Source organism: Cavia porcellus, unplaced genomic scaffold (genome assembly GCF_034190915.1).
Source record: "Cavia porcellus strain 051 isolate PalLab524CR breed Dunkin Hartley unplaced genomic scaffold, mCavPor4.1 scaffold_3, whole genome shotgun sequence".
NCBI lineage: Eukaryota > Metazoa > Chordata > Mammalia > Rodentia > Caviidae > Cavia > Cavia porcellus.
Window position 1 is genome coordinate 29,760,013 of NW_026947486.1, and position 27,411 is coordinate 29,787,423.

General features: G+C 34.7%; 1 protein-coding gene across 13 annotated transcripts in view; it reads left to right on the forward strand.

The window, feature by feature from the left end:
• Ophn1 (oligophrenin 1) overlaps positions 1–27,411 on the forward strand; it is a 514,511-nt gene that overhangs the window by 151,657 nt on the left and 335,443 nt on the right. For all 13 annotated transcript variants that reach the window (XR_010046461.1, XR_010046463.1, XR_010046462.1 and 10 more), the window contains 1 exon segment: positions 4,431–4,492. Coding sequence is in view for 10 of the 13 variants with exons in the window: in NM_001173097.2 (NP_001166568.2) it covers positions 4,431–4,492 (62 nt within the window). In the remaining 3 variants the exon portion in view is untranslated.

The window sequence follows — 27,411 nt, forward strand, 5'->3', positions numbered from 1 at the left end:
CATTCTGCCATGCTCATTTCTTAGTCTGAGCAGTGACTTTTCTGTAGAGAATTCTAGCACAATACACAATCTGCTGTTTGGTAGGATCTGGGAGATTGATACCAAGTTGTTGGGCTTCATGTCTCAGGAATTCTTCAGATCTAAAGGAAAAGAGCCCAGTCAGATACTCTGCATACCCTACAGGTATCTAGGCAGTCAAATTTTAATTCTATATGACTCCAAATGAGGTAGAAATGACAACATTAGGAATAGTAATTTGGAGGATTCCAATTAGAAATTGAAAGAAATAGAAAGAATTCAAAATTTAGTAAGTATATACTATTTGGGCAAGGTAAAAGAATTTAGTCTAATTTATAGGTAGGTATTATTCAAACTTCTTTTTTTGACAGGAAAGAAGAAATCAAGTTTTAATCAGATAAAATAGTTTACATGTTCATCAGTTATCCTCAGTTAACCAAAGGTAGAAAACAGCTCAAAGACAAGCGTAGGGGAGAATTTTGGTAACCCAAAAGAGGGTATGCTATAGATGACTATTTTCCAATAAAAAAATATAATTACTTCAACTCAGATATAAATCCAAAAGCATTGATAATTAAAGAAGTGATTGCATTTAGGAGAACTTTCATTACTGAGGAACATTTCAAAAGCAAGGAAGGAAACTTGCTGTGTTACACAATTGGTAAACAAAGGGAGTCTTAGGGGAGTCATGAGAAAGGATGTAGATGATCATATATATGAAGGAAGAGGAAGATGGTCCTTTATTACAGTTTAGCTATTTTTTTCCTGATGACAAAATGGGTAAGGATTTCTTTTTCTTTTATTTTTTTAATTTTAAAGATAATAAAACCCAACAAAACAAAATAAATCAAATCAAAACAAAGCAGTGAAATTGGTACAGAACTTCAAAGTAGGATAATAGGAAAACAACAGTGATTACCACAGTATATTTTGTTATCTTTACAATAGTGTTGTCCATTCCATCAGATATAGTACAATCAAACCACAACAAAACAGAATAAAACCAATCAAAAAAGAATATTAAATAAAGCGAAGCAATCAGAACAAAATAAAACAATGAGAGCATTAGATTTCAAAAACAAAATGAAAAGAATTCCCCCATAATTGCTATATTACAAAATGTAATCCTTCCTATAGATGCTAGACTGCTGGCTCCAGAACTGCAAAGTCATAGAAAGTCATAAAACCTTCAGTTGCTTTTTGTACCTCAGTTGCTATCAACTTAGCCTGTCCTCTGAATCCGCCAATGGCTTATGTGGAAATGGAGGGGAATGGTTAGTGATTCTCAGCCTGTCTGTGGGTAGGTTCACAGGAGATGTTGACTTTCCTCTTCTTGGTCCCTGTATGGCCTGTGTGGCTTACCAGAAAGACTGGCTAATTCCTCTGTTGGTTGGCTCTTCACAATCCCAGTCTGGCGGATTCCTGGAAGGTGCTATCTGACTTTATTTTTCTGGGCCTCTCACGGTCTCAGTAAAGGATTTCTTAAGGGATCAGCTAGAAAAGTGATTTTCCTTAAAATCACTGTTTCCCTGGAGCTCACAGCTTTATTCAACATTGTCAGTAGTCTTAAGATTCACAAAGCAGAGCATAACCCAGAGTGTTTCCAATGGAAATGCCAGCTCATGGGCTCTTTGAGGTCACATAAAAGCATTTGACTGAAGAGGATGGCAAAGTGAGGAGACTACTAGTCTTGCCTTCTAATCTCACAGATTTCTTATGCCCTCTTGATGTATTTTCTATCTGACTAATCTGGAGACTTGTAGTTTGGTGCCAGCCAGAGTCAAATAAGTGATATGAAATAATCCTAGTAGATTCCTGGGGTATTGAATGCAAGATTGGGTGAAATAATTTTCAGTTTTTTAGTGGCTTCTTTAATAAGGCTCAGATCTCAGGCCTGTCTGCCATTTATTCCTTCCCTACCAAAGGTCTCCTTGATTCTAGTAATTTTTCCCTCTAAACTCTCCTCTCTTATGCCTGTCACCATCTTATATTTATCATAATACACCTTGGTCCACTTTTCCTCATGGAAAGATGATAGGAGTTAGATATGTAGCATAGATCTTGGGTGAACCTAGGTTCAGATAGTCACTTGTCTGTTTATTGACATATGATTGGAAATTTTCTTTTAAAAAGTAAAAATTGAGTTTTCAGTTATCTTTGAAGTAACTGTACAATTGCTTTCAAAGCTACTTTAGCACGGGAAAAAAAGCAGTGAGAACATAGTAGGATAAAACCTCACTGTTTTCCTAGTTATTCAGCCATTTTCAATGACTTGTATTGTTATATTTTGGTTATTTCTAGGGCTATGAAAAGTTGATTTAAAAATTTTTCACAGATAAGTAAGGGGATTAGAGGGAGAGTGATCTTAGGAGAGTGGAGAGTGAAAGGATCAAAATAATTATATTGTATATGCATGTACCAATTCCTCAAAAGGACCATCACTATTATGTGTTACAAATATACATATTTTTTGATTAAAATTATTTATACACATTTGTTTTTCCAAGCTTCCCATATGTGTTCTGTAATTCAGATATCATTTGAGAACATACTTCATGCTTCTGGCAGAAAGTTGGGGTATTTGAAGGAATACTAAAGCTTAATCTCTCTCTGTGTGTGTGTGTGTGTGTGTGTGTGTTTAGAAATTGAAGTCCAGGGAGGAAAAGTGATTTTACTAGTCACCCTGCTATTAAGTGGTAGAATTGCCTGTCAAAGGATAGAAGGTTGGGAAGTAGGAGAAAGGGTAATGTTTATTATCTGCAGTTATTGACACACTGGATTTACCCTCTAAGTTAGTTCTTATTGTAATACTCTAGGTGGTGATAATCATGGCTATTTAATAGGTAAAATGATTGAAACTCAAAGGGTTCTATCATTTATCTAGAGTCACATAGAAAGTAATAACTGTGGTTGTCAATCTAGGTCTGTTTCTCTCTAAAATGTATATCCTCTCTCTTTATGTTGTCTCCTAAACTAGAATCCTCATCATCTAATACCCATATACTGTTCCTTCTCATGTATTGTGTGCCTTTATCTATGGTCCTTAAGAATCTTTCATCAGGTACTTAAGTAAATGAATACAGAGAGATAGGTTTAGGCTTAATATTATAGCAAAAGTTTTAAACAAAGACATCTTGGAAGTATGCATTTCTTTCATCTTGTGGCTCCAGAATTGTATCTTTTATAATGTAAACCTTTACTAGTAGGTAAAGTATTTTGTCAAATTCTGTGTTTACAGAATGGTTTCCTTCTAGGAAATTATCAAGGATGAGAAGGGGTTTATAAAAACCTGTAATTTGGTTGTTAAGCATGGGTCAAATCCAGGACTTAGTGACATCAGAAGTTGTGGTTAATTTTGTGGCACTGAGCCCTGTACCTGTGGAGCCTGTACTAATTCTAGGCTGTTAGTATCAGAATTGAATTTTCAAACAAGCTGGTTTCTGAAAGAGTTGGAAAGTTGCTTAATTTTAGAGAAATCCCTGCATGCTTGATATAAGAAGTTTTGCATGAGTACAGAAAAGCAGTTCAGTGTTTTTTTTATAGGTGAATTTGAGTTTAGTTAATCTGGGGAAGGGTGTGGGATTGATATTTTTTAAGCTCCACAAGTTATAGTGATTCTTATGTGCCAGGATTGAGAACACCTGCTTTAGACTCAACAAGGTTAAAAAAAAAAAAAAAAAAAAAAACTAATATATATTGAAATTATCTTGTATATTGGGAGGTGTGTCTGTATTATCTTATTTAACCACCAAAGCAAACCTATGAGATAGGAATTATATCTAAGGAAGGAAACAGTATCTCAGAGTCATTGAGTAACTTGCCTAAAGTCTCATAGCTAGTAATTCAGAAGTGTTTTTTACTTCAACACAGTGCTTCTAAAATCAAGAAAAATGATAGAATATAAAACTCTGTTCACAATGTATATTTCATTCCATTTTTATAACTACTCCAAAATAATAGTTAATTTCATTTTATAGATGATGAAATTAAAGCATGAAAAGTTTAAACAGAGATATTTGTCTATTTGGTGACTAGTGGAGCAGGAGCTCAAACTCAAGTTTTGAGATTCTACAGCTGTCATTCTATACCCAGCAAACCCATTGCCCCTCCCTTATTCATTTAATTTGTCTAAGAAGTAAGAGAAATTCTAGGTATTCCTAGTGGTGTGTAAGAATTACATAAAATATTTTTCATGGAAAAGCTCTTGAATAGAGATTGGCAAAAAAGCAAAAGAGCAAAAACATTCAACAGGCCCTGAACACATTCTGCTTGCTAGCTTTGCCTTAATGTTTTCTTTTAGGACCTATGTGAGTTTGAGGCATTGGCTTGTATTTAGCATTGGGCAGATCCCTGCCTACTTGTCTATCAAGCTCCATGATTAATCTTCTTTATCTGTTATTGTTTCCTGCCAGCTGAATCCTTCAAGGAGTTTGCTGAGTTGCTCAATGAAGTAGAAAATGAGAGGATGATGATGGTAAGTCACTTACACTGGGTCTGGAGCTGAGATCATAGCTCATATTGAAGATTTTGTTTTTGTCTTCATGTGTTCATTTGATCTTCTGCTGTTTTCAGGTTCTGTATCATGGCCTCATGGTGCTGTAAAAATAGTTAATTAAACCAGAGATGGTCTTGCATGCCTGTGTAATCACAGCACTTTGGGAGACTAACGCAGAATGATCCCAGGTTTGAGACCAGCCTGGCAAATTTAGCAATTTAGTGAGATTCAGTCTCAAGGTTGAAAATAAGAATGGGCAAGTGCCCTGGGTTCTACACCCAGAACTGCAAAAACAACAAAAAAGCAAGAACAAAGTTAACTAGTAGATCTGATTATTCTATTTCAAATCTTAACTGAAAATTTGGCATTAGGTAGAGGGAAATTACTGTGGAAATCCCATCCCTATTCATTTTGATGGGAAAGAATTTCAGAGGACCTTAAACAATGTTTGATCATGTTCATAAAACTGTGGCTTTTAACATCTTTTTTTCTAAATTTTTTTCTTATATTAGTATATGTTTGAAGTTTAAAATCATCATGGCAAATGATTAAGTGTGTATATCACAGCTTGTTTCTTTTTAAAAATCCTCTTTCCCTACTCTCTCTCTCCATTCTCCTTCTCAGGTTCCCCCTCTCCTCTTTTTTATTCTTCTTGATATTATTAATCTTAGCTCATATTATAGCATATAATGTTCATATTAATTGAGGTTATTATGTTACCATATGTGGTATATTCTTTATTCTACTTATTTCCCCTTTTTTTCCTCTTTATTCTGCTTATTTCCCCTTTCCTTCCTCATTCCTCACACTTTTTCCCTTGGACCGCTTTTCTATTATAAGAGATCCATCTCCCTCTACCCAACCTTTATTAGTACCCTTGTTTGTACTTTGCCTCACTCAAATGAGAGATACCATGTGGTATTGAAGCTTGTGTGTCCAGTTTGTTTCACTCAGCATTATATTATCTGGGTGCATCCATTTGCCTACAGATGTCTCTAATCTGTCATTCTTTATAGCAGAGTAGTATTCTATTATGTATAGATACATTTTCTTTATGTAATCATCTCTTGACAAGTATACAATCTGTTTCCAGCAATTAGCTATTACAACTTGTGTTGCTATAAATATTGGTATGCATGTATCATTGTAGTAAGATGTCTTATACTCTTTGAGGAAGATACCTAGCAGGGATATAACTGGATCACGTGGAATTTGTAATTTAAGGTTTTTGAGAAATCTCTATACTGATTTACAACAATGAAGGAGTGTTCCTTTTTTACCAGTGATACCAGCATTTGTTATTGTTTGATTTCCTAATGTACAGCTTAGTGCACTTACGATTATGGTTTCAAGGTTTGTCCATTTACTTGTAAATATCTCAACTGTATTGTTGTTTATGAGTAATATTCTATTATTAAAGATAAAAAAACATTTTTTATCAATTTATTGGTTGATGGACAGTTGGGTTGCTTCTAAGATTTTGCTATTATAGACTTTGCTGCTATAAATAGGGATGTGCATATATTGCTGTGGCATGATGCTTTTAATTTTTCCTGGATGATATCCAGACGGGGAAGAGCTGAGTTATGTGACTTATAATTTCAGTGTTTTGAATTTCTACACTGATTTCCATTTTGGATGCCCCAGGTTACACTCCCAGCAACAGTGGAGAAGTGTTCCTTTTTCCCCCACAGCCCTACCAGTATTTGTTATTAGTCGTTTTCTTGATACTAACCATTCTTTCTGGAGTGAAATGGAATCTCAGTTATGTTTTAATTTGCAGTTATTGAATTTCCAGTGATGTTGAATATTTCTTCATACATGCATGTGCCATTTGTACTTCGTAAAATAAGAAGTGTCTATTAATCTCAAATGTTCATTTTTTGATTGTCTTTGAATTTGGAGAGTTTGATTTTTTAAGTTCTTTATATGTTCTAGGAATTAGTGCTTTGTGTGATGAACAGCTGGCATAAATTTTTTCCTACTCTGGGTTGTCTTTTGACTCTTGATAATTTCTTTTCCTGTGCAAAAACTTTTTAGCAAGATGAAATGCCAGCTGTTGATTCTTTGTGATAATTCCTTTCTGATTAGGATTTTGTTTTTAAAGTCTTGGCCTACACCTATGTCTTTTAGGGTCTACCTATTCTATCTTCCAGCAAATTTAAATTTTCTGTTATAATATTTAGATCTTTGATCCACTTCAATTTTAGTTTCGTACATGGTGATAGGTATGGGTCTACTTTTAGTCTTTGGCATATGGAAAGCTAGTTTTTCCAGCATCATTTATTAAGGAGGCTATGCTTCCAGTGAACATATTTGGCCCTTTTCTCAAAGATATGTTAGCTCAGTGCATCTAGAATTGATTTTGCATCTTGTAGTCTGTTCCATTAATCCACAGGTCTGTATTATTTTTGGTCAGTACCATGCTGTTTTTATCAGAGTGGCTCTGTAGTATAAAATTTCAAGTCCAGGGTTGTGATGCTCCATGACTAGCCCTTTTTGCTCAGAATTGCTTTGCTATTCTAGGTCTTTTTTGATTCCAAATGAATTTTAGGAATATTTTCTCTAGTTCTATGAGGTTTGCTAGTAGTATTTTGATTGGGATTGCTTTAAATCAGTATAGCAATTTGGGGAGTGTGGCCATTTTCACTATGTTGGTTCTTTTTAGCCATTAGCACGGGATAGCTTTCCATTTTCTTATATCCTCTTTGATCTCCTTTTTCAGAATACTGGAGTTTTCAATAAAGAGATCTTTTACTTCTTTCATTAGATTGATTCCTAAGTATTTCATTTTTTGGTGCTCTTGTGAAGGTTGTTGTTTTCCTAATTTCTCTCTCCATGAGTTGGTTATTTGTGTACAGAAATTCTATTACTTTTTGAGTGTTGACTTTGTGTTTGAGTACTCTGTTGAATCTGGTAATAAAATCTTGGAGTTTTGGGTATCTTCTATGTGGAGTATAATGTCATCTGCAAATAATGTTACTTTCACTTCCTCCTTTAGTATGTTTATTCCTTTTCTTTCTCATATTTAATTGCTGTAGCCCATGTTTCCCGAACTATATTGAATAGGAGTGGTGATAGTGGACATCCTTGTGTTATTCCTGATTTTAGAGTGAAAGCTTTCAGTTTTTGACCATTTAGTAAGATGTTGGCTATTGTTTTATCATAGATGGTTTTTTTTTAAAAATTGAGATAAAGACTCTTTCATATTTCTTTATGGTTTTAATCATGAATGAGTATTGGATTTTGTCAAATGTTTTTCTGCACCTATTGAGATGTCCATGTGATTTTTGTCCACCTCTGTTGGTATGATGTATTACATTTATTGCTTTGCACATGTTGAACTGTCTCTGCATACCTGGGATGAATCCTACTGTCTTGGTTACTCTTTTCTTGTTGCTGGGATAAAATCACTGACACCTAAAATGAAGGAAAGAAAGGTTTATTTAGCTCACAGTTTGTGGAATTTTCAGTCCTTAATCAGCTGGCACCAAAGCAGCGTGGCATGTCACTGGGGCAACACTTCAATGCTGCAGAAAACAGCAAAGCAACAAAAGTAAAAGATGGGGTAGCAAGCCTCTTCTTCTCTTATACTGTAAGCATGCTGTGCCCCTGGGATGGGTGTAGCACTCACACTATCTCCAAGTCCTCCTCTTACATAGGCAGACGATGTTACAAAGTAAGGACCTTGACCCTCTACTGAATCACTTATTTAAACTTGTGACCTCAAATTGACTCAATGAACAATATCCTAGAGCTGTAACTACTTGTCTTCTATACCCCCGGATGTAGAGAGGGTGAGCTTATTCAAGCTTTTAGACTTCTCAAGTTGACACAGTGTATCAACTATAATGCCTAACTAGTTCCTTTTAGTTGATAAGATTCTATATTACTGTGCTTATTGTATTCTTTTACTTCTATTAGTACTGTGCTTATTGTATTTTATTATTTCTATTATTCTATCTTATTCTCTTACTGTGCTTAATGTATTCTATATTACATTGTTTGTCTAACATATTTCTATCTTTTTGGGTTAGTACTGAAAGTTTGTGTCAGTCTAGGAATGTGTCTATTCAAAATTTGCTAATATGCTGGAATAAAAGTTTTGAAAGTCTTTACTATCTTTTGGTTTTTTATAGTGCTATCATTTCACCTTTTTCACTTCTAATTGAATTGATGTCTTTTCTCTCTTTTGATAAGGGTGGCTAGGCTCTTATATATTTTAATTATGCTTTCAAAGAACTAGTTTTTTACCTTGTTGATTTTTAAATCTGCTTTTAAGTTTCAATTTCATTGCTTTTCACTCTCATCTTTATAACTTCCCTTCTTAGTTCTGGGTTTTAAAAAATTATTTAAAGAAAGACTAAACAAAACAGAAAATGGATAGAAATAATACATACTTTCAAAGAAAAAATAAGCAGTAAGAAATCACTAGTTGATGATTACAGATTGTCCTCTTACAAATAGTTATTCAAGATACTAAAGTGGAGCATATAAAGTGGGGATTCAAATAGTGAGGTTGCAACCAGTTCTGTTCAACTATCCAACAAAAACTTAGAAACATGGTTATCAATCCTATACACTTAAACATACATGCAGTTATCTGTATCTTCAATTATGTTGAGATTGAACAAACCCAAGCAGGCTAGTATCACTCTGAACAAAGAATAATACTATTGCTGGGTATCATATTATGACACTCCAGGATCAGCACTGGGTACTTTAGGATCTCTTTTTCTTCAAAGTATCTGCTCATTTCATAATGTGTCATAAGATCAGTTCTCATAAACTGTTTATAGATTCTACACATGCATAAGTCTTAACATGTATTTCTATCCTTTCTATATTAGAGGGAGAAACAAAACAAAGCAAGACAAAACAAAACATATTCCTATAAACACATGAAACAAAAAATACATATAAGACTGTTGTACAAGGAGTTCTACCATAGTTCTTGTGTTGTCTCTTGTTATCTTCAATAGAAATGGCTATATCATCAGACATAGTTTAATTGAATATATCAGTACATAACAGTATTAATAAAAACACAATTTTGTATATGGTATAGAACTTCAAAAACAGGCAGTTATCAAACCAGAATACGTATCATAGAGTCTTTTTATCTTCTTATATCTTGCTTTACTTGGCTATTTCACTTTTGAACTCGTCTATGAGGTCCCAAAGATAACTCTTTATGTCCACTGGTGCGATGTCTGATATAGCATGTTTGCTGTCCTCATTCTCCTTTGTATTTACTTGTCCTGGGTCAATGTTCTCAGGGTTGGAACCTGGGGACTTTTTCTTATTGCTTCCTCTTCCTATCTTTTTTGTTTCTTCCAAGAGGCACCAGTTTTTTTCTTTGTTGGTTACAATTCTTCTGAAGCACACTGGCTAGGTAACCCTTTCCACTGCAGTGTGTTAGTGAGTTGCAAACAGGGGCAGCATATGCTGGCCCCTCCCCTTGGGATCAGTCAAGCTGCTGAAGTCTGCACTGTATTACTGTGCGCTGCCTCCCCTCTGGGTCAGTCAAACTCTGAGGCCTTCACTGAGTTAGTGTGCGCTGCTGCCATAAGGAATTGATTTTGGAAAACCTATTTGGTCTCAGCCAGGTTACGTGATCCAGGCGTAGCTCACTTCACCAATCCTGTTCGGGAAGGGAGCAACTAATGCAATTCACTGCTGCCCCTTGTACATGCCTATCCTGGCAGGTCCCAGAATGTCATCTGCTAAGCCCCCCTTTTTGTGGAATGGTTCCACTTCTGTCCCTCACCACAGGTCGATGCAGGCTCCCTGCCAGCTCAGCTCTTAGTTTATCTGGCCAACCCCGACCTCAGTGTCACTGCACCTTCAGTGAGTTGAAGCTGCGGGACCTCAGATGGCTTGGTAAGTGACCCACTGTGGTGGGAGCACTGAACCTTTCGCTGTTCTAATAATAGCATTGGGACTATATGTTTGATTGGTTCTTCTTACCTTAGTTTCTTCTTGGGACGAGAGAATTCATTTCCCTCTGTTGGGGCGCCCCACGCTGTATTATGTTGAATTCTAAGTTGACTATCTCAGGGAACCTCTGTAGCCAGCTGTTATCTATCTGTCATCTTTGCTCAGCCCCCTAGTTTTGGTTTTTGGTTGGTTTGTTTTTGTTTTTTTAAATACCTTAATATTTCTCATATTGCTGTCTATTTGAGCTTCTTGTAGTGTCTTTATGTGAGCGTCAGTTGTGATGAATTTTGCTCTGAGAACTGCTTTGTCATTTACTTCCTGAAATTCTTTAAATTCTTCTTCCAGTTCTTCTGTGACTCATTGGTTCTTTAGGAATGTGTTATTACTTTTCCAGGAGCTTTTGCCTCTTCTGAAATTTTTTGTCTTATTGATTTCTAGTTTCATTGCTTAGTGGTTTGATTGTATGGATGACATCACTTTTATTCTTTTCTATTTACTTAAGCGGGCTTTGTGGACTAGGATGTGATCTATTTTAGAAAAAGTACCATGTGCTGCTGAAAAGAATGCATACTCTTTTAAAGAGGAATATAATTCTGTGCATATATTCATTAGGTCCATATGTTTAAGTGTGTGGTTCAGCTGAGATTTCTTTGTTTTTTGTCTAGTTGACCTGTTTCTTTACAAAGCTGCATAGTTAAAATTCCCTACTATGGTTGTGTTAGTGTTTTATTTGATCTATTAATGTCAACAGTTTTGCTTTTTGAAGATATATGCTCCAATATTCAGTGAATGTATGTTCATCAATGTTATCTGTTCTTGTTGAACTCTTCACTTAACAGTTATGTAGTGACCTTTTATGGACTCTTCTAATCAGTTTAAGCTTAAAGTTTACTATGTCTGATATTCAAATTGCTATGCTTGCTTGTTTTTTGAGTCCTAGTGCACAAAATATTATTTTCCATCCTTTAGGTTTTTTTGTATTAGATGAGTTTCTTGAATGCAACAGATTGAAGTATTCTTTTTTTTTTTTTTTTTGATCTGTTCTGCCAATGTGAATCTTAATTGGAGAGTTGAGACTGTTAACATTGAGTTATTACTGAGATGCGTTGATTCTTTACTATCATTGACTTCTTTATCTGGTGGATATATATATATATATATATATATATATATATATATATATATACATTTTGTGGTACCAGGGATCAAACTCAGTACTATGCGCTTGCCAGGCAGACACTTACACGGCTGAGCTAAATCCCCAGCCCCATTATTTTTTTCGTGATATTTTTTGTTAATTTTTATCCATTGTCCTCACCAGTTCACTGTTTTTAGCTGTTTCTGATTCATTGTTGCTGAGGCATACATTCTTAAGTATTTTTTAAGAGCTGGTTTAGCACTCCTTTATCTTTTGACTAGTCTTTTTATGAAAATAATTTATTTTCCCATCTATTTTGGAGGGTAGCTTTGATGGATAAGTTAATCTAGGTTGGAAGTTATTTGCTCTTAGGGCTTGAAATATTTCATTACAAGCTCTTCTGGCATTTAGGATTTGTATTGAAAAGTGTGCTATGATTCTAATTTGTTTACCTTTACATATGATTTTTTGTGTTTCTCTGGCTACTTTTAAAATTCTGTTCATTTTCTGAATAGGTGGTAATTTAATAAGAATATGCATTGGTGAGCTTTTAAAAAAAGTATAGTTGTTTAGTGTTGTATTAGCATTGCATAATGTTTTTAAACTCTCTTCATACATTTGAGAATTTTCTTTCATGGTTTCTATAAGCATGTTGCTGAATCTGTCTGTGCTGTCTTTTAGTTTTTCTCTAAGTTAGCCTTAGATTCATCTTCTTATTTTCATGTAGCACATGGTGGATAGTCTTTTTTCTTACTTTCTTCTTGGTTTCTTTGAATTCTTTATTGTAATTCACTATTCTGTGCTCAAAATTAGACAGTTAGCCTTCACATTGTTCATTTCTGCAGTGTATGAATTTTATGCAGGTTTTTTATTTCAGGTGTTTATATCTGACATCTTTTCAGGGCTATCATATCTCTGTTGAATCTATCATTGAAAATTTGAACTGTTAGGTCATCTATTTTTTTTTAACGTATTTTCTTAAGATTCATCATGGGCATATTAAATGAAATTGCTGTGAAGTTTTAGTTTATTTCCAAATATTTGTTTGATCTTCTCTATTTTCTTTATGCTTTCTATGTACTTTTCATAGATTTCTGCTGACTTGTATTTGTGTTTTTCTCCTTTCATTACCCTTTGGTTTGCTTTAGGAGAGTTCTGTGTACTTGCTTCTTAATTCTCCTATGTGTTTTTCTGTTTATTTTTATGTGTGTCTCTTTTTTCTCTTGCTTTTAGGTGGGGTTACTACTGGTGAGGACTGGCAAAGTGGGGAGAGTTTATGGTTTACAGGGACATTTTTAGTAGGATGTTGCTTTCCCATCAACAATTTTCAGTTTTGTATGTCCAGTGCTAACATTTACTCCTTTTGTTATGCATGTCACATGCTTTCAACTCTCCCTATAAACAAAAAAAAGATACTTCGATGTGCTATTCCTTGGAGTTACACTTCCTTCCTTTGTCTATCTCCATGAACAGTATGACTGTTTATTATTTGTGGTTGATCTGCCACTATCTAGGTAAGGTGGGGTGAGGAAAATGGGAAGTGCTTGGATGAGGAGTGTTAGGTAGTAAGGGAGAGGTTTGAAGTGAGGAATAGGGTAGATGAGAAGAAAAGGTTGATATGGGACCTGATTTTGTCAGAGTTCTTTTAGTAGAGTTAAAATAGTGATTATTTAGAATTTTCAAAGGATATTTTGCGTGTGGGCAAGCGTAAGATATGGGAGAAAGGGTGCTTATTTAGTGATGGAGAAAAGCTATTTGGTTGTCAGAACTTGCTGATAGGAAGGATAATAAGGTAGGTAAGATGTAAAAGAGTGAATGGCTTAGGTTAGGAGAATTGAGTAATAATACTAGAGAAGATAGGAGTGACTATGAGGGAGGCAAATTGGGAAATTGAAGAACTTGGAGATTATGTGTTTGGTAAAAAGTAAAGAAATACATTACTAGTATTGCCTCAGGGGTTTGAGATGAAGGGAGTTAAAGAGAGAGAATCTAGACACCTATTAAATCAGAGTCATTGAAAAAACAAATACACAAAAGTAACAACCTAATAAACACAAGAAATCATAAAAATATAACATAACCATACATCATGTAATAAATGAAGAAATATAGAAAAACCTAAACCTATAAGATCTATGATGAGAACACATACTAAATATTCCAATGAGACACTGCATAACTATTTTCCAAGTAGCTTCTTTGCCAGAGAGTCTGAGTGCTTACACCGTAGTAACTCCTCTATACTTCTATTGCAATATCTAGGTTAAGTCAGACCCAGGACTTCTTTTTGCCACGTTGCGGAGTCTGATATAGTCCTCATTCTTGTGTTAAGAACTCTTGTTGTCCCTCTCTTTGGCTGTGATGGTGGATTCCACAGAAAGGTTCACTAGTACAAAGTTGTCCCCATGAGTCAGGACTATTGTCATGTGGTCTTAATTAGCTACAGTAGTAACAAGGTAATCCATCACAGTGGTATTTGTCAGGGTAGTTGAGAAATAGCATATTATGAGACTCTGTTTTGAGTCTCCTTATAGCCTTAGAGAAAAAATACTTGGTTATAGTGTAACTATCACAATAACGTAAGTCTTAACCCACAGTTAATGTGCACCAGAGGTGATATGTGTGTTGTCTCTGCTGGTAAAGAACACTATTCAGTAGTAATTTTGTAGAATCAGATATCTATACTCCAGGAGGTTGGGACCAGATAATGTCAGAGTGAGAAAGAGTAAAAATTAAGTTTTATTTTTAAGTCTTTACTCTGCAGCATGTGTAGGAGGAAGTAGGAGGGGAGCAATAGAACCTTATGATATAAAGGTATGATATGTTTTTAGAAGGGGATAATACTTGGTACAAAATTGGTAATAGGAAATGAAGATGGGAAAAGATTTTATGACTGATACAAATATTAGAGAAAAAGTTAAAGGGAGACAATGAAATTGGGGAAAGGAAAGAAAAGAAAAATTGAGAATAATACACAGGAAAAAGAAATCAGGTTAAGAGATATAGATAAATGTAGGAGGGATATAGATGGACAAGGGAGAATTTCCTCACCCTCCATAAACTATATTGGGAGAAAAAGGCAAGAGAAAGAGAAAAACATATATACAGACATGATTATAAGAGAATAAAGGGTAAAACAATGGAATAAGTATGTAGGACAAATGGAATAGAAGGAGGAAAAGAGCGAAAAGGAAAACATCAAAATGCAAAATAAAAAATGAAAAGTAATATAAACATGCAGCAATAAAAGAAAATTTTATATTATTTTGAATAAGCTTATCTAAAGTCTATGGTTAAGGAGTAGAACAAAAGATAGTACCTGTCTCTGTTCACACTGGAAATCTAAGGTGGCAGGGCACCAGTGTAAGCTTTGAGTTTTGTGTAACTCAGGCTGAACCTGACCTCTTACCACAGGAGCCTGGCCTGTGTTCACAGCCTGTGCCTCTCAGTGCGATTGCCTCTGTCTCCTCTCCACCAGCTGACCATCTCCCATGTCTTCCCTAGTTCATTCTGGGAGCTTGGTAGTGCTCTGAGACCCAAGTTCCAACACTCAGTTGTTCCCTTCAGTAGTGTTCCCACCAGTTTGTTTAGTGACTGTGTCAGTGGGCACTTGTGCTGAAGTCACTAACCAACTTTGAATGTGGAAGGCCTCTCTGGAAACAGTGTCCTGCATTTACCTTGATGGTTCTAACTGCAGATGATTCTTTTTGTCTAGATGGAGTTCTCCAGTTCTCCTTGAGCAAAAGTGTTATTAGTTTGACTTTGCCTCCCAGTTGGCAGCTAGCCAGCCACTGGTCAACCATGCTGGATATTTTCTTCTCTTTTGTGTGATCTCTTTGTTTTATGTTACTTAATCCTAAATTCTTATTCTCTGTCTGTTCCTCCATGGTTCCAAGGTATCCTCCCCTCCCCTTGATGTGTCTCCAAGCTATTGTTTTCCAGATTCTAGACACTTTGTCCTGGAGAAGCTGAGTTGCTGGCACTTGGTGCTCTGCCAAATTTGGCCTTCAGTACTGTTAGTCCAATTATGTATTTATTAAACTTTTTCTCTGCTACTAGAAGAATTAATATAGACTTTGTGTATTTCACAAATGACTTTTAATTAAAATTTATGCATTAATTTTCTCCTTACATGTAATGTCCTGTTTTTTATAAAAAATAGTAATGTGTGTGTGCATATGTGTTCCTTTGTTTTCTTTATTTCCCTTTTCTTTCTTTTTTTTAATACCAGGATTGAACTCATGACGTTGTGCTTTCCAGGTAGGTGCTTTGCTGCTGAGCTATATCCCAAACCTGTGTGTGTGTTCTAGGGACCTAGTCTTGCAATAGAGTTTAAGCCAGTCTTGAACTTTCTATGTAGCCTATGCTGGCCTCAAACTATTATGATCTTCTTGGCTTAGCCTCCTAAATGCTGGGACTAAAGGTATGCACCACCATACCTCTGCTACAGAGTTTGTTTTACAGAAAAAAATGAGTGAAATGTACACAGAAATCTCATATACCTTTCCATCCCTATACTCCACTTGTTTCCTGTGTTACCTTCTTGCAAGTCAGGTATATTTGTTAATACCTGATGAACCAATTTCACTACAGGATTATTAACCAAGTATCATAGTTTATACTGGAGTTTCCACTTTTTGTTACACATTCTATGAGTTTGACAAGTGTTTAATGATATATGCATATCAATTATTATACAGTTATAGTACAGAAGAGTTTCATGGCCCTAAATATCCTTTGTTCTCAACTTATTCATCCTTCCCTTCTTCCTCCACAAATGAAATCATGAAAATCAAAATTTAAATCCTATACTGACCTTATTTTTTACTGTGTTTTGACATTTCTTGCTTGTCATGTAGTAGGAATCATGCAGTATGTAGCATTATCAGTTTGGACTGTAACTTAACAATATACATTTCAGTTTCCTCTATGTTTTTTCATGGTTAATAGTTTTATTCTTTATTATGTTGTATGACACACCACAGAAGGACATATTCATTGCTTTCATATAAAGTTGTTATAAATATTAATAAGTAGGTTTTTGTATGGAAATAAACTTGTAAGTTATCTGGTTTAATACTAAGGACTATGATTGGCAGATTATATGGTAAGAATATGTTTAGCTTTGTAAGAAATTGTCAAACTGCCTCGCAAAGTGGCTGTGCCATTTTTCATTTCCTCTTGCCATGAATAAGAGTTCTAGTTCATCCATATCCTTGTTAGCTTTTAGTGATGTCAGTATTCTGAATTGTAGTCATTTTAAAAGATATTTTGTGGTATTGTTGCTTTAATTTGTAGTTACCCCAATGACACTATGATATACAGCATGTTTTCATATGCTTATTTGCCACTTTTATATCTTAAGCAATGAGTTGTCTGTTCAGGTAGTTTGCCAATTTTTTTTTTTTTTTTGATACCAGGGATCGAATTCATGACCTTGCACTTACCAGGCTAGTTCTTATGCCATTGAGCTAAATCCCCAGCCCAGTTTACCAATTTTTAAAATTGACTTTTTTCTTGATGTAAGAGTTCTTTGTATATTTCTTAACCCATTTCTTTATTGGATGTTGCTTTGCAAAGATTTTTTCCTACTCTGTGCTTTGTTGTTTCATTTTGACAACACTGTCTTTTGTAAAGTACAACTTTTAATTTTAATGTTCAACTTAGTCATTTTTATCTTTCACAGATCGTGTATATAATGTTTGATCTAAAATGTCATTGCTAACCCAAGTCCAAATAGATGTTTTTCTGTGTTATCTTGTCAGAGTTTTGTATATTTAAGTCTGATCCATTTGTGTTAAGTTTTGTGAGGAATTTAAGATCTGTACATATTCCATTGTTCCAGTACCATTTGTTTAAGAAGGTTATACTTTTTTAAAATTGAATTTCCCTTTATCTTTTATTAAAAATCAATTGACTTTATTTGCATGGATGTGTATCAGGCCTATTTCTGTTACATGGGTACATTTGTCTATTCTTTCTCCAATACTATCTTGTTTCTATTACTATAATTTTGTAGGAAGATTTAAATTATATACTTTATAATTAATGTTTCAATATTTATAAAATAAATATCTGGCATTTTAATTACAATTTCAGTGAATGTATTGATGAAGTCAGGAAAAATTGAAATCTTTTTAAAAAATTTTATTTAAAGAGAAAAAAAAACAAAACAAAAAGGGTACAACTAATACAGAATTTCAAAAAAAATAAATAATAAGAAATCACTAGTTAACAGACCTCATCTTGTCATCCCAGAAATAGCTGTTCAAGCTACAAAACCAAAGCACACAAAGTGGATATTCAAACAGTGAGACTGCAAACAGTTCTGTTCAATGATCCAACAAAAACCCAATAATATGGTCATCCATCCTATGCACTTAAATATACATGCAGTTACATCCTTTAGAGCAATTTCTTTTCCTCTATTTTTTACAATAACAATTACACATTTTGGGTTTTATTACTCCCACAATTCTTACTACTTTTTTTGAAGAAAAGAAAACCAAATCTGACAAAACAAAAATGGAGTCATTCAAAATGAAAGGATGGACATAGTACACGATGTAAAATAAGAATACAAGGTGATCAACAATGGTTACCATAATACTTCTTGCTACCTTAGCAAGAATTGCTTATATTATCAGGTATAATAAAATTGAACAAAACAGTACAGAACAAAAACAATAAAACCAAAACATTGGAGACATTACAGGACTTCAAAAGAAGATAATAGTCAGACCAGAATGGGCATCATTCTGAATCTTATTGCCTTCAAAGTAGTTGGCTATACCCTCAATCTTGATACTAAATAGAATATAGAATAATCAGACAGAACAAGATGGGGAGAGCAATACTGGGGTTCAAATCAGGTTAATAGGAAAACAAAAAAGTTACTACAATATATCCTATTTTTTATTTTTCCCTTAATTAAAAAATAAATTAAAAAGGAGATTGAGATAAAACAGGACATAACTACATAAGAACACAAGTCAGAACAGAACAATTTAAGCAACACAGTGTTTTACCACAAGATAACCCGACATAAAAGTAGTCACCATAGTGTCTCTTTCCTTGAAATATTTGAGTATAACTTCGTATACTGTAGCATCAAACATATCAAGACAGTGTGAAACCATTCAAGAGAATAAAAGTATTACAGGGTATTTAGAACCAACTAACAGAAAATGAACAATGGTTTTTATACTACGTCCTTGCCTATAAAAATTTTTGTTTATACTGTCACATATAATAAAATCCAATAAGACAGAACATGATAAAACCAATGGAGACAGAATACCAACAGCTTGGTGGGACTTCAAAACAAGATGATAGTAAACCAGCACTAGCTATTATGATGTCTTTTTTCTTCAAAATAGCTGTTCATACTATAACAGAAAATAAAATTAAACAACCCAGAATAAAACCATTCCAATTAATGAGTGAACACATTATAAGTCTTCAAAACAATATAATTGGAAATCATGATTACCACATAATTTTCTGTATTCTTACTATTTCTTGCACTAGGGAAACTATTCAGTATTTATAGATGTGAGTTTGATTTATTTCGCTTATGGAGAATGGTCTCATACTGTGTGCCTTTGTTTGCAAATATCTCAATGTGATCCTTCTTTATAGCTGAGTTAGTACACCATTGTATAAAAATACCATACCCTTTTTATCCATTCCTTAGTTGATGGACACGTAGGTTGTTTCCAAGATCTGGCTATTACAAACTGTGCTGCTATAAACATGGGTGCATATATATCACTATGGTATGATGTTTTCAGTTCTTCTGGGAATATGCATAGGAGTGAAATAACTGGAACAAATGGGACTTCCAATCCCAGTTTTTGAGAAATCCCGGACTGACTTCCACAATGGTTGCATCAGTCTACACTCCCACCAAAAGTGCAGGAGGGTTCCTCTTTCCTCACAGCCTCTCCAACATTTGTTGTTGGTGGTTTTCTTGATCTTGGCCATCCTTTTTGGAGTGAGATGAAATCTCAGTGTGGATTTAATTTGCATTTCTCTAATGAGTAATAATGATGAACATTTTTTCATGTATTTATTTCCCATTTGTATATCTTCATCTGAGACTTGTGTATTCATCTCAGATGCCCATTTTGGGATTGGATCTTCGAATTTTGGGGGTCTGATTTTTTTTTTTAAACTCTTTATATGTTTTAAACAGAAGTCCTTTGTCTGAGGGACAGTTCACTAAGATTTTTTCCCAGTTTGTGGGTTTTCTTTTCACTATGCAGGAGATTTCTTTTGACATGCAGAAACTTTTTAATAAGATGTGATTCCAGTTATTGATTCCGGCAAGTATTTCCCATGCAGTTTGATTCCTGTTCAGGAATTCTCAACCTACTCCTAGGTCTTCAAGTTTTTACCCAATTTGTCTTCCAATAGATTTAGTGTTTCTGTTTTAATATTCAGATCTTTGATCCATTCAGATTTTAATTTAATCATGGTGATAGGCATCGGTCTCATTTTAGTTTTCGGCATATGTAGAGCCTTTTTTTCCAACACCATTTATTAAAGAGATTGTCCTTCTTCCAGTGAAACTGTTCGGCTCTTTTATCAAAGATAAGGTGGTTGAGTGTATTTGTAGTTGTGGTTATATCTTCTAATCTATTCCATTGATCTTTGGCTCTGTTTTTATTCCAGTACCATGTTGATTTTACTACAGTTGCTTTGTAGTATAACTTCAAGTCAAGGTTTGTGATGCCTCCTGCCTTGCCTTTGCTGCTTAGAACTTTATTTGCTATTCTCAGTCCCTTTCGGTTCCCAATGAATTTTAGGAGTGATTTCGCTAGATCTATGAGGTATGTTGATGGTATTTTTATTGGGATTGCATTGAATCTGTATAACAGTTTTGGAAGAATGGCCATTTTTACAATATTTATTCTTCCTATTCATGAGCAAGCGATGTCTTTCCATTTTCTGTCCTCTTCTTCAATATCTTTTTTCAGTGTATTATACTTTTCCCTGTATAGGTCTTTCACTTATTTCATGAGAGCAATTCCTAAATATTTTATGTTTTGGTTGCTAGTGTGAAGGGTGTGGCTTCTGTTATTTCTCTGTCAGTGATTTTTTTGTTAGTGTATTGGAATGCTATTGATTTATGAGTATTGATTTTGTATCCAGCTGCATTGCTGCATTTATTTATTATATCTAGGAGTCTTTCAATGGAGTTTTGGGGGTCTTCTATGTAGAGTATCATGTCATATGGCAATAATGATAATTTAACTTCTTCTTTTCCTATCTTTACCCTTTTTATTTCTCTCTCTTGTCTAATTTCTCTGGCTAGTATTTTCAGAAATATGTTGAATAGGAGTGGTGATAAGGGAAATCCTTGTCTTGTCCTTCATTTTAAAGAGAAGGCCTTCAATTTTTGGCCATTTATTATGATACTGGCTGTTGGTTTGTCATAGACGGCCTTTATTATATTGAGGTAAAGACCATCTATTGCAATTTTCTGTAAAGTTCTTATCATAAATGAATGTTGGACCTTATCAAAAGCTTTTTCTGCATCTATAGAAATGATTATGTGATTCTTACTTTTGGTTTCATCGATATGGTGGGTTACATTTCTTGATTTACATATGTTGAACCATCCCTGCATGCCTGGGATGAATCACACTTGATTGCAGTGTATAAACTTCTTGATGATTTGCTGCATGCTATTTGCCAGTATTTTACTGAGGACTTTTGCATCTGTGTTCATTAGGGATATTGGTCTGTAGTTCCCTTTTTTAGTTGGGTCTATCTCTGGTTTTGGTACTAGAGTAATGTTTGCTTCCAGGAATGACTTAGGAAAGATTGCTTCACTTTCAATTTCATGGAAGATTTTGCGAAGTGTCAGCATTAAGTCTTCTTTGTACTTCTTGTAGAATTCTGCAGTGAATCCGTCTGGGCTTGGCCTCTTCTTAGTAGGTAAGGACTTAATTACTTTTTCAATTTCACTAATAGAAATTGGGTTATTCAGTGGTTCTACATCTTCTTGACCTATCTTTGGTACTTCATATGCTTCTAGAAATCTGTCTACTTCTTCTCTTATCTTTGAGAGTCGAGGTTTTCCAAATGGGTGTTGAAGATCTTCTGTATTTCTACAGAGTATGTAGTGATTTTGCCTTTTTCATTCCTTATTGCATGAATTTGAGCTTTTTCGTCACTTTTTAAAATAAGGTTGCCTGGGCACTTATCAATTTTATTGATTCTTTTTAAAGTACCAGCTATTTGATTCATTGGATTGTTTTCTTAGTCTCCCTTGCATTGATTTCTGCTTTGATTTTTATAATTTCCTCTCTTCTTTTGGCTTTGTACTTGACTTGCTCTTCTTTTTCTAGATGTTTGAGGTGTAACATCAGGTTATTTATTTGTATTCGTTCTGTTTTCCTGATGTGGGAACTCAGTGCAATAAAATTTCCTCTGAGGACAGCTTTCATTGCATCCCACAGATTCCGGTATGTTGTATATGCATTTTTGTTTGCTTGTCGGTATTGTTTAATTTCTTCTTTAATTTCCCCTGTGAGACACTGATTACTCAAGATTGTGTTATTCAGTTTCCATTTGTTTGTGGGATTTTTGCAGTGCCTTTTATCATTAATTTCTAATTTCATAGCACTATGTCCAATAACATGCAAGGGATAATTTCAACTCTTTTGCATTTATTTAAAAATGTTCTTTGAACTTAATATATGGTTTATTTTAGAGAATATCTCATGTGCTGCTGAGAAGAATGTGTATTCTGATCTTGTTGGATGGAACACTCTGTATATGTCTATCAAGTCCATTTGTTCACAGTTGTGATTCAATTCCTTTATTTCTTTGCTGATTTTCTGTTTGGCTGATCTGTCCCTTGGTGTCAATGGTGTGTTAAGGTCTCCTGTTATAATTGTGTTATTGCTAATTTGATTTTTCTTTTCTGTTAAGACTTGCTTTATATAACTGGATGCCCTGAAATTTTTGCCATATATATTTAAGACGGTTATCTTTTCCTCTTGAAGTTTTCCCCTAACTAGTATGTAATCACCTTCTTTATCTCTTCTGATAGTTCTTGGATTGAAGTCACATTGTCTGCAAACAGAATAGCTACCCCCACTTTTTGGGGGTTCTTGATGCATGAATTATTGTTTTCAATCCTTTGATTTTGAGTCTGTGAGTATCTTTTGGGTTAGATGGGTTTCTTGTAGCCAGCATATGGTTGAATTTTGTTTCTTGATCTATTCTGCCAGTCTGTTTCTTTTAATTGATGCACTGAGACCATTTACATTAATAGATACAACTGTTACATGTTGGTTTATTGTTGACATGTTATCTTTCTGCTGCTGCATCTTTATCTTTCTGCTCCGTTTGATTGTCTGCTTTGCTTAGTGTTTTTTCCCTAAGCGTATCTAAATTGTCTTTCAATATTTTTTGCAGAGTTGGTTCAGTGATCATGAAGTTCTTCAGCTGTTCTTTGTCATGGAGTGTCTTATTTCTCCATCCATTTAAAGGACACTTTTTCTGGGTACATCAGTCTAGGTTGGAAATCATTTTCCTTTAGGATCTGAAATATTTCACTCCATGCTCTTCTTGACTTTATTGTTTGTGCTGAGAAGTCTGCTGTGATTCTGATAGGTTTTTCTTTATAGGCAATCTGTCTTTTCTCTCTTTCAGCTTTTTATATTGTATTCTTTTTTGGATTTCTGGGATGGATGGTGATTATTAAATGTCCTTGTATAAGTTTATTTTGGTTATGACTATTTGGAGTTCTATATGCTTCACTGATCCAGTTTCCAATCTCATGTTAGGGAAATTTTCAGCCATTGCTTCTTTAAATATCCTCTTGACATAAATGTTGTCCCCTTCCTTTTAATTTTCCCTATCAATTGTATGTTGTTTTTTCTTGCTTCATCTTACAGCTGTTGAATTGTTATTTCCTGATTTCTTGTTGTTTTTAAAAGATCTTTCCTTTCCTGTTCCCTACCTGCAGTCTTTTTTGCAAGATCTGAATTTCTATGTTCACTTTCATTGAGATGGTTTTTACAGCTTTCAGTGGAATTTTTGATTTCCTGTGTGTATCTCTTTGTATTTGCTTTAGGTATTCTGTTTGTTTCTTATATTGTTTACCAAGGTATTCCACCTTTTTGATTAGTTCTTCCAATTTTTTAACTGTGTCTTTTTTTAGATATGTTCAGAATTGCTTTCATTTCTTTTATCATTTCTTCTTTTACATGGGAGATTATTTCTTGTTTGAATTCCTTTAAAGCTTCCTAGAGTTGCTTCTTTATTTCAGTTGCTACTATGTCAGGTATTTCAGTTGTATGGCATATATTTTTTTTTCTATGTACATAGCTCCTAAGGTTTCTTGGGATGTGCTGGATGTTTGTGATTGTAATTTGGTCTTTCATTTTGTTATTTTCCTAATACCTGTGTTTTAAGTGTTATTCCAAGGTGTTCCCATGTCCTGTTGGAAATCCTCTTCTATGCCCTCAGCTCATGGGACTCTGGCTGTCTAGTTCCCTGGATTGAGAGACGGTCACTGTGGGTGGGGTAGGCCACTTGAAGCCCTGCTGAGCTTGTCCAGTGCAACAGGAACCCGCAAAGTTCCCTGTCTGGGGCCTAGCAAGATCTCAAACTAGCTGGGCTCAGGGGATGGTGCAGGGACACTCACCCTCGGCTGCCCAGCCTCTGTAACCAATGGCACTGGGAGGCCCAGAACTCCAGAATCCCAAAGAATTGAAATCTTAAAACTATTGAAGCTATATCTAGGGACTTATATATAATATAATTTATAATAATAAATGGATTATCTCTCCATTTATTATTTATATTATTTGATTTTTATAATAATTTTGTATTTTCTTCATGTATATCTTTTATACATATTGCTAGATTAGTGTATAAGGATTGTATATTTTTGAATAGTCTATTTTAATAGTTTCAAAATAATCTTACTATTGTGACCCCTAGACCAGCAGTACCAGCATCATCTGGGATATTGCTTTGAAATTCAGGTCTTTAGCCCCCTCCTGTTGGGCCTTTAGTCTGTAAATACTTACATTAATCAACATTCATTTCATTAGTGCCAAAAACCATAAGATAAGATGATAGCAAAGTAGTCTACTTTCCCTTTCTTTTGTAGACTTACTTTTTATTCACATGCAAGGTTTATAAAATTCTTTTATATCAGTTAGAACTTATATTAAATCCACAATCCTCCTTCATTTTCATGAAGGTGGTGCTGGCTTTTCAAAATACTATTTCTACTTAATCTAGGCTCCTAGATGTATATGGTTGGAGGCAAAACAATAATGAAGGGGAATTAGAGGCTTAGGCTGTAATTTTGGCTCTGCCATTATGTCATTTGTTGACTTCAACCTAATTAGTTTATTTTTCTGGGCCTCCCTTTTCTTATTTGCAATGTGAAGAAATACATCCCTACCTCTTATGCTTATCATAAAGGACTACAATTATATTAAATACAGACTTGTTTCATAAAGTGGATAAAGACTGATTATTTACGTTTATTTAGTTATCTTTGGTTACTCATAGATTCTGTCTGGGGAGATGTGATTTGAGAATTTTTTTAGGTTAAGACATTTACTCTTAAATGTGAGAAGAAGAGACCTACATAGGTGATTTCTCCTAATCCTAGTATACAGTCTACTAGCTTACCCATACCCTACTAATAGTATCCTGTGCTCAAAAAGAGTTTGTGCATTGCTGCCCTTTTTGGTTTCAGAACGATATGTCCCATGTTATTCACATTCCATTAGAAAGTTTAGGTGTACTTCTTTTTAGTTCTAGTTATTTCTTGATCAGTTTTACCTAGTAACAAAGCTGTAACCTTTTAGGTGGCTCTTTGTCACATGACTGAATCATTTGTTCTATCTTTATAATTATGTTGTACACTTTTCTTCTCTACAACTTTTCAGTCGTGTATTGCATATTTTCCACTTGCCTGTAATTCCAGGAATGCTGTAAAGGTTAATGGGAGCCTTTTACACCTTGCCAGGAAATCATTGCTTGCTTATACCTGATTCATTTTTTGGGTCTGTGGCAAAAGGGCTCCTCTATCTCAATCTGGGTAACCTGGGAAGTATTTGGCAGCTTTGCATCCTTTCTTAAAGCAGAGTTCAAAATTAGATTTGGAATAACCACAGTAAGGAAGTTCCCGGCCCTAGAAAGTGGATATGACCTGTGTTTCATTGATTTTGCAAATGAAAAACTATGAACTACCATTTCAGTGAGTCATGTATTAGTTTCCTAGACTGAGCGTGGGCCAAATACAGCAAAGACTTACTGACTTTGATAAAGTTGCTTCCACACATGCTTGTCCAGGACAGTCCTATTTTTAAAGGTAAATTCAACAAATGTGCCATCCTGGTGGTGTGTGAATATACAAGGGCCCAGCTGAGCAAGCATACAGAGACTTGGTATGTGTACTCTCTTTATAAGTGCCATGTTTACTTCCTGTTGAAAAGTATACTTCCTTAGTGTTTCATAGATGACCACTTTTCTATGTATTACCTTTCTGAAATTGGAAAAGGTTTTTCAAATTATCCGTTGCTCTATAAACTTAGCAGAGAACATTGACACTAGTTATATTTCATACATTTGTGTGTCAGGAGTTCAGGCAAAGGTCAGCTGGGTGTTTCTTTTGTTCCACATGTTGGTATTCATTTTACAGATAAATTGATATGACGAGTCCAGAAAAACTTCCTACATGTCTGTCTCTGTGATGGGGATTATTGGAAGGCTGCATTTGGCTGGTTATAAGATATTGACAGAATGTCTATATTTGACCTCTCTAGCTTTTGGTCTCAGGGTAGTCCAACTTCAAATATAATCTCTCAGGGCCCCCACAGAGAGTATTCCAAGAGAACTAGGTAGATACTGTTGGCCTTCTATGATCTAGCTTCAGAAGATACATAGTATCACTTCTGTAGTGCTCTGTTCAAAACAGTAACAATGTCACTCATCTTCAGGATGGAGGGGACTTACCTGCCATTTCTCAATGAGGTGTGTGTCAAAGTATTTATGGTCATGTTTTATAGCTTTCACAATAGTAAGGAAGAAAAATGATTCCTGTGTAGGGTCTGTGATACCAATCTCTTAATTTGTTTATAGGTAGGTGCACAAAATTAATGGTGTGTAATCTGCAGTCCAAGGAAGTGTAAAATGTGTTGAAGAGGTCTGGACTAGTGCTTTTAGTGGAACTATTTCTGTTTCCAATCAAAATGAGTCACTGATGTCTTTATTTTTGGTACCAGAAATGATAGTATAGTTTTGATTAGATGAGAGACCATGTGGATTGCAGTAAGAATCAGAGAACTCTATAGAAATATCTATCCAGGGGGGTCATAGACTCAAGGACTTTTCTGCCTTTGGCTAATGAATATATAGGGGATGTTACGTGTCATACTGGTAGGTAAGTTATAGTATGATTAGGACCAAGTGGTATCTGGTAAATGGTGTCAAAGATCCAATGAATGAGAAGTAATGTGATAAGAGTAAGATGGGGACTGACTGTCCTTGTAGACAAGAGATTTATTTTATAAGTCAGGAAGGGTAGGGAAAAGTTACATGATCATAAAAATTTAGACTTACAGTACACAGGGTTTAGGAAGGCATCTATGGAAACAGATAGAGAATTACTCTTTCACTGAAGCAAAAATTATTTGTTCTTGCCTAATTTTATATTTTTTTCGAGGTGTTTTCATTCCTGGGAGTTAGTTTTAGCAGAATGTCAGGATTCATCAGGATGTAATCATATAAACACTAGCGTTGCCTTGTTAGTTGTTTGCCTATTTAGTTGAAACTA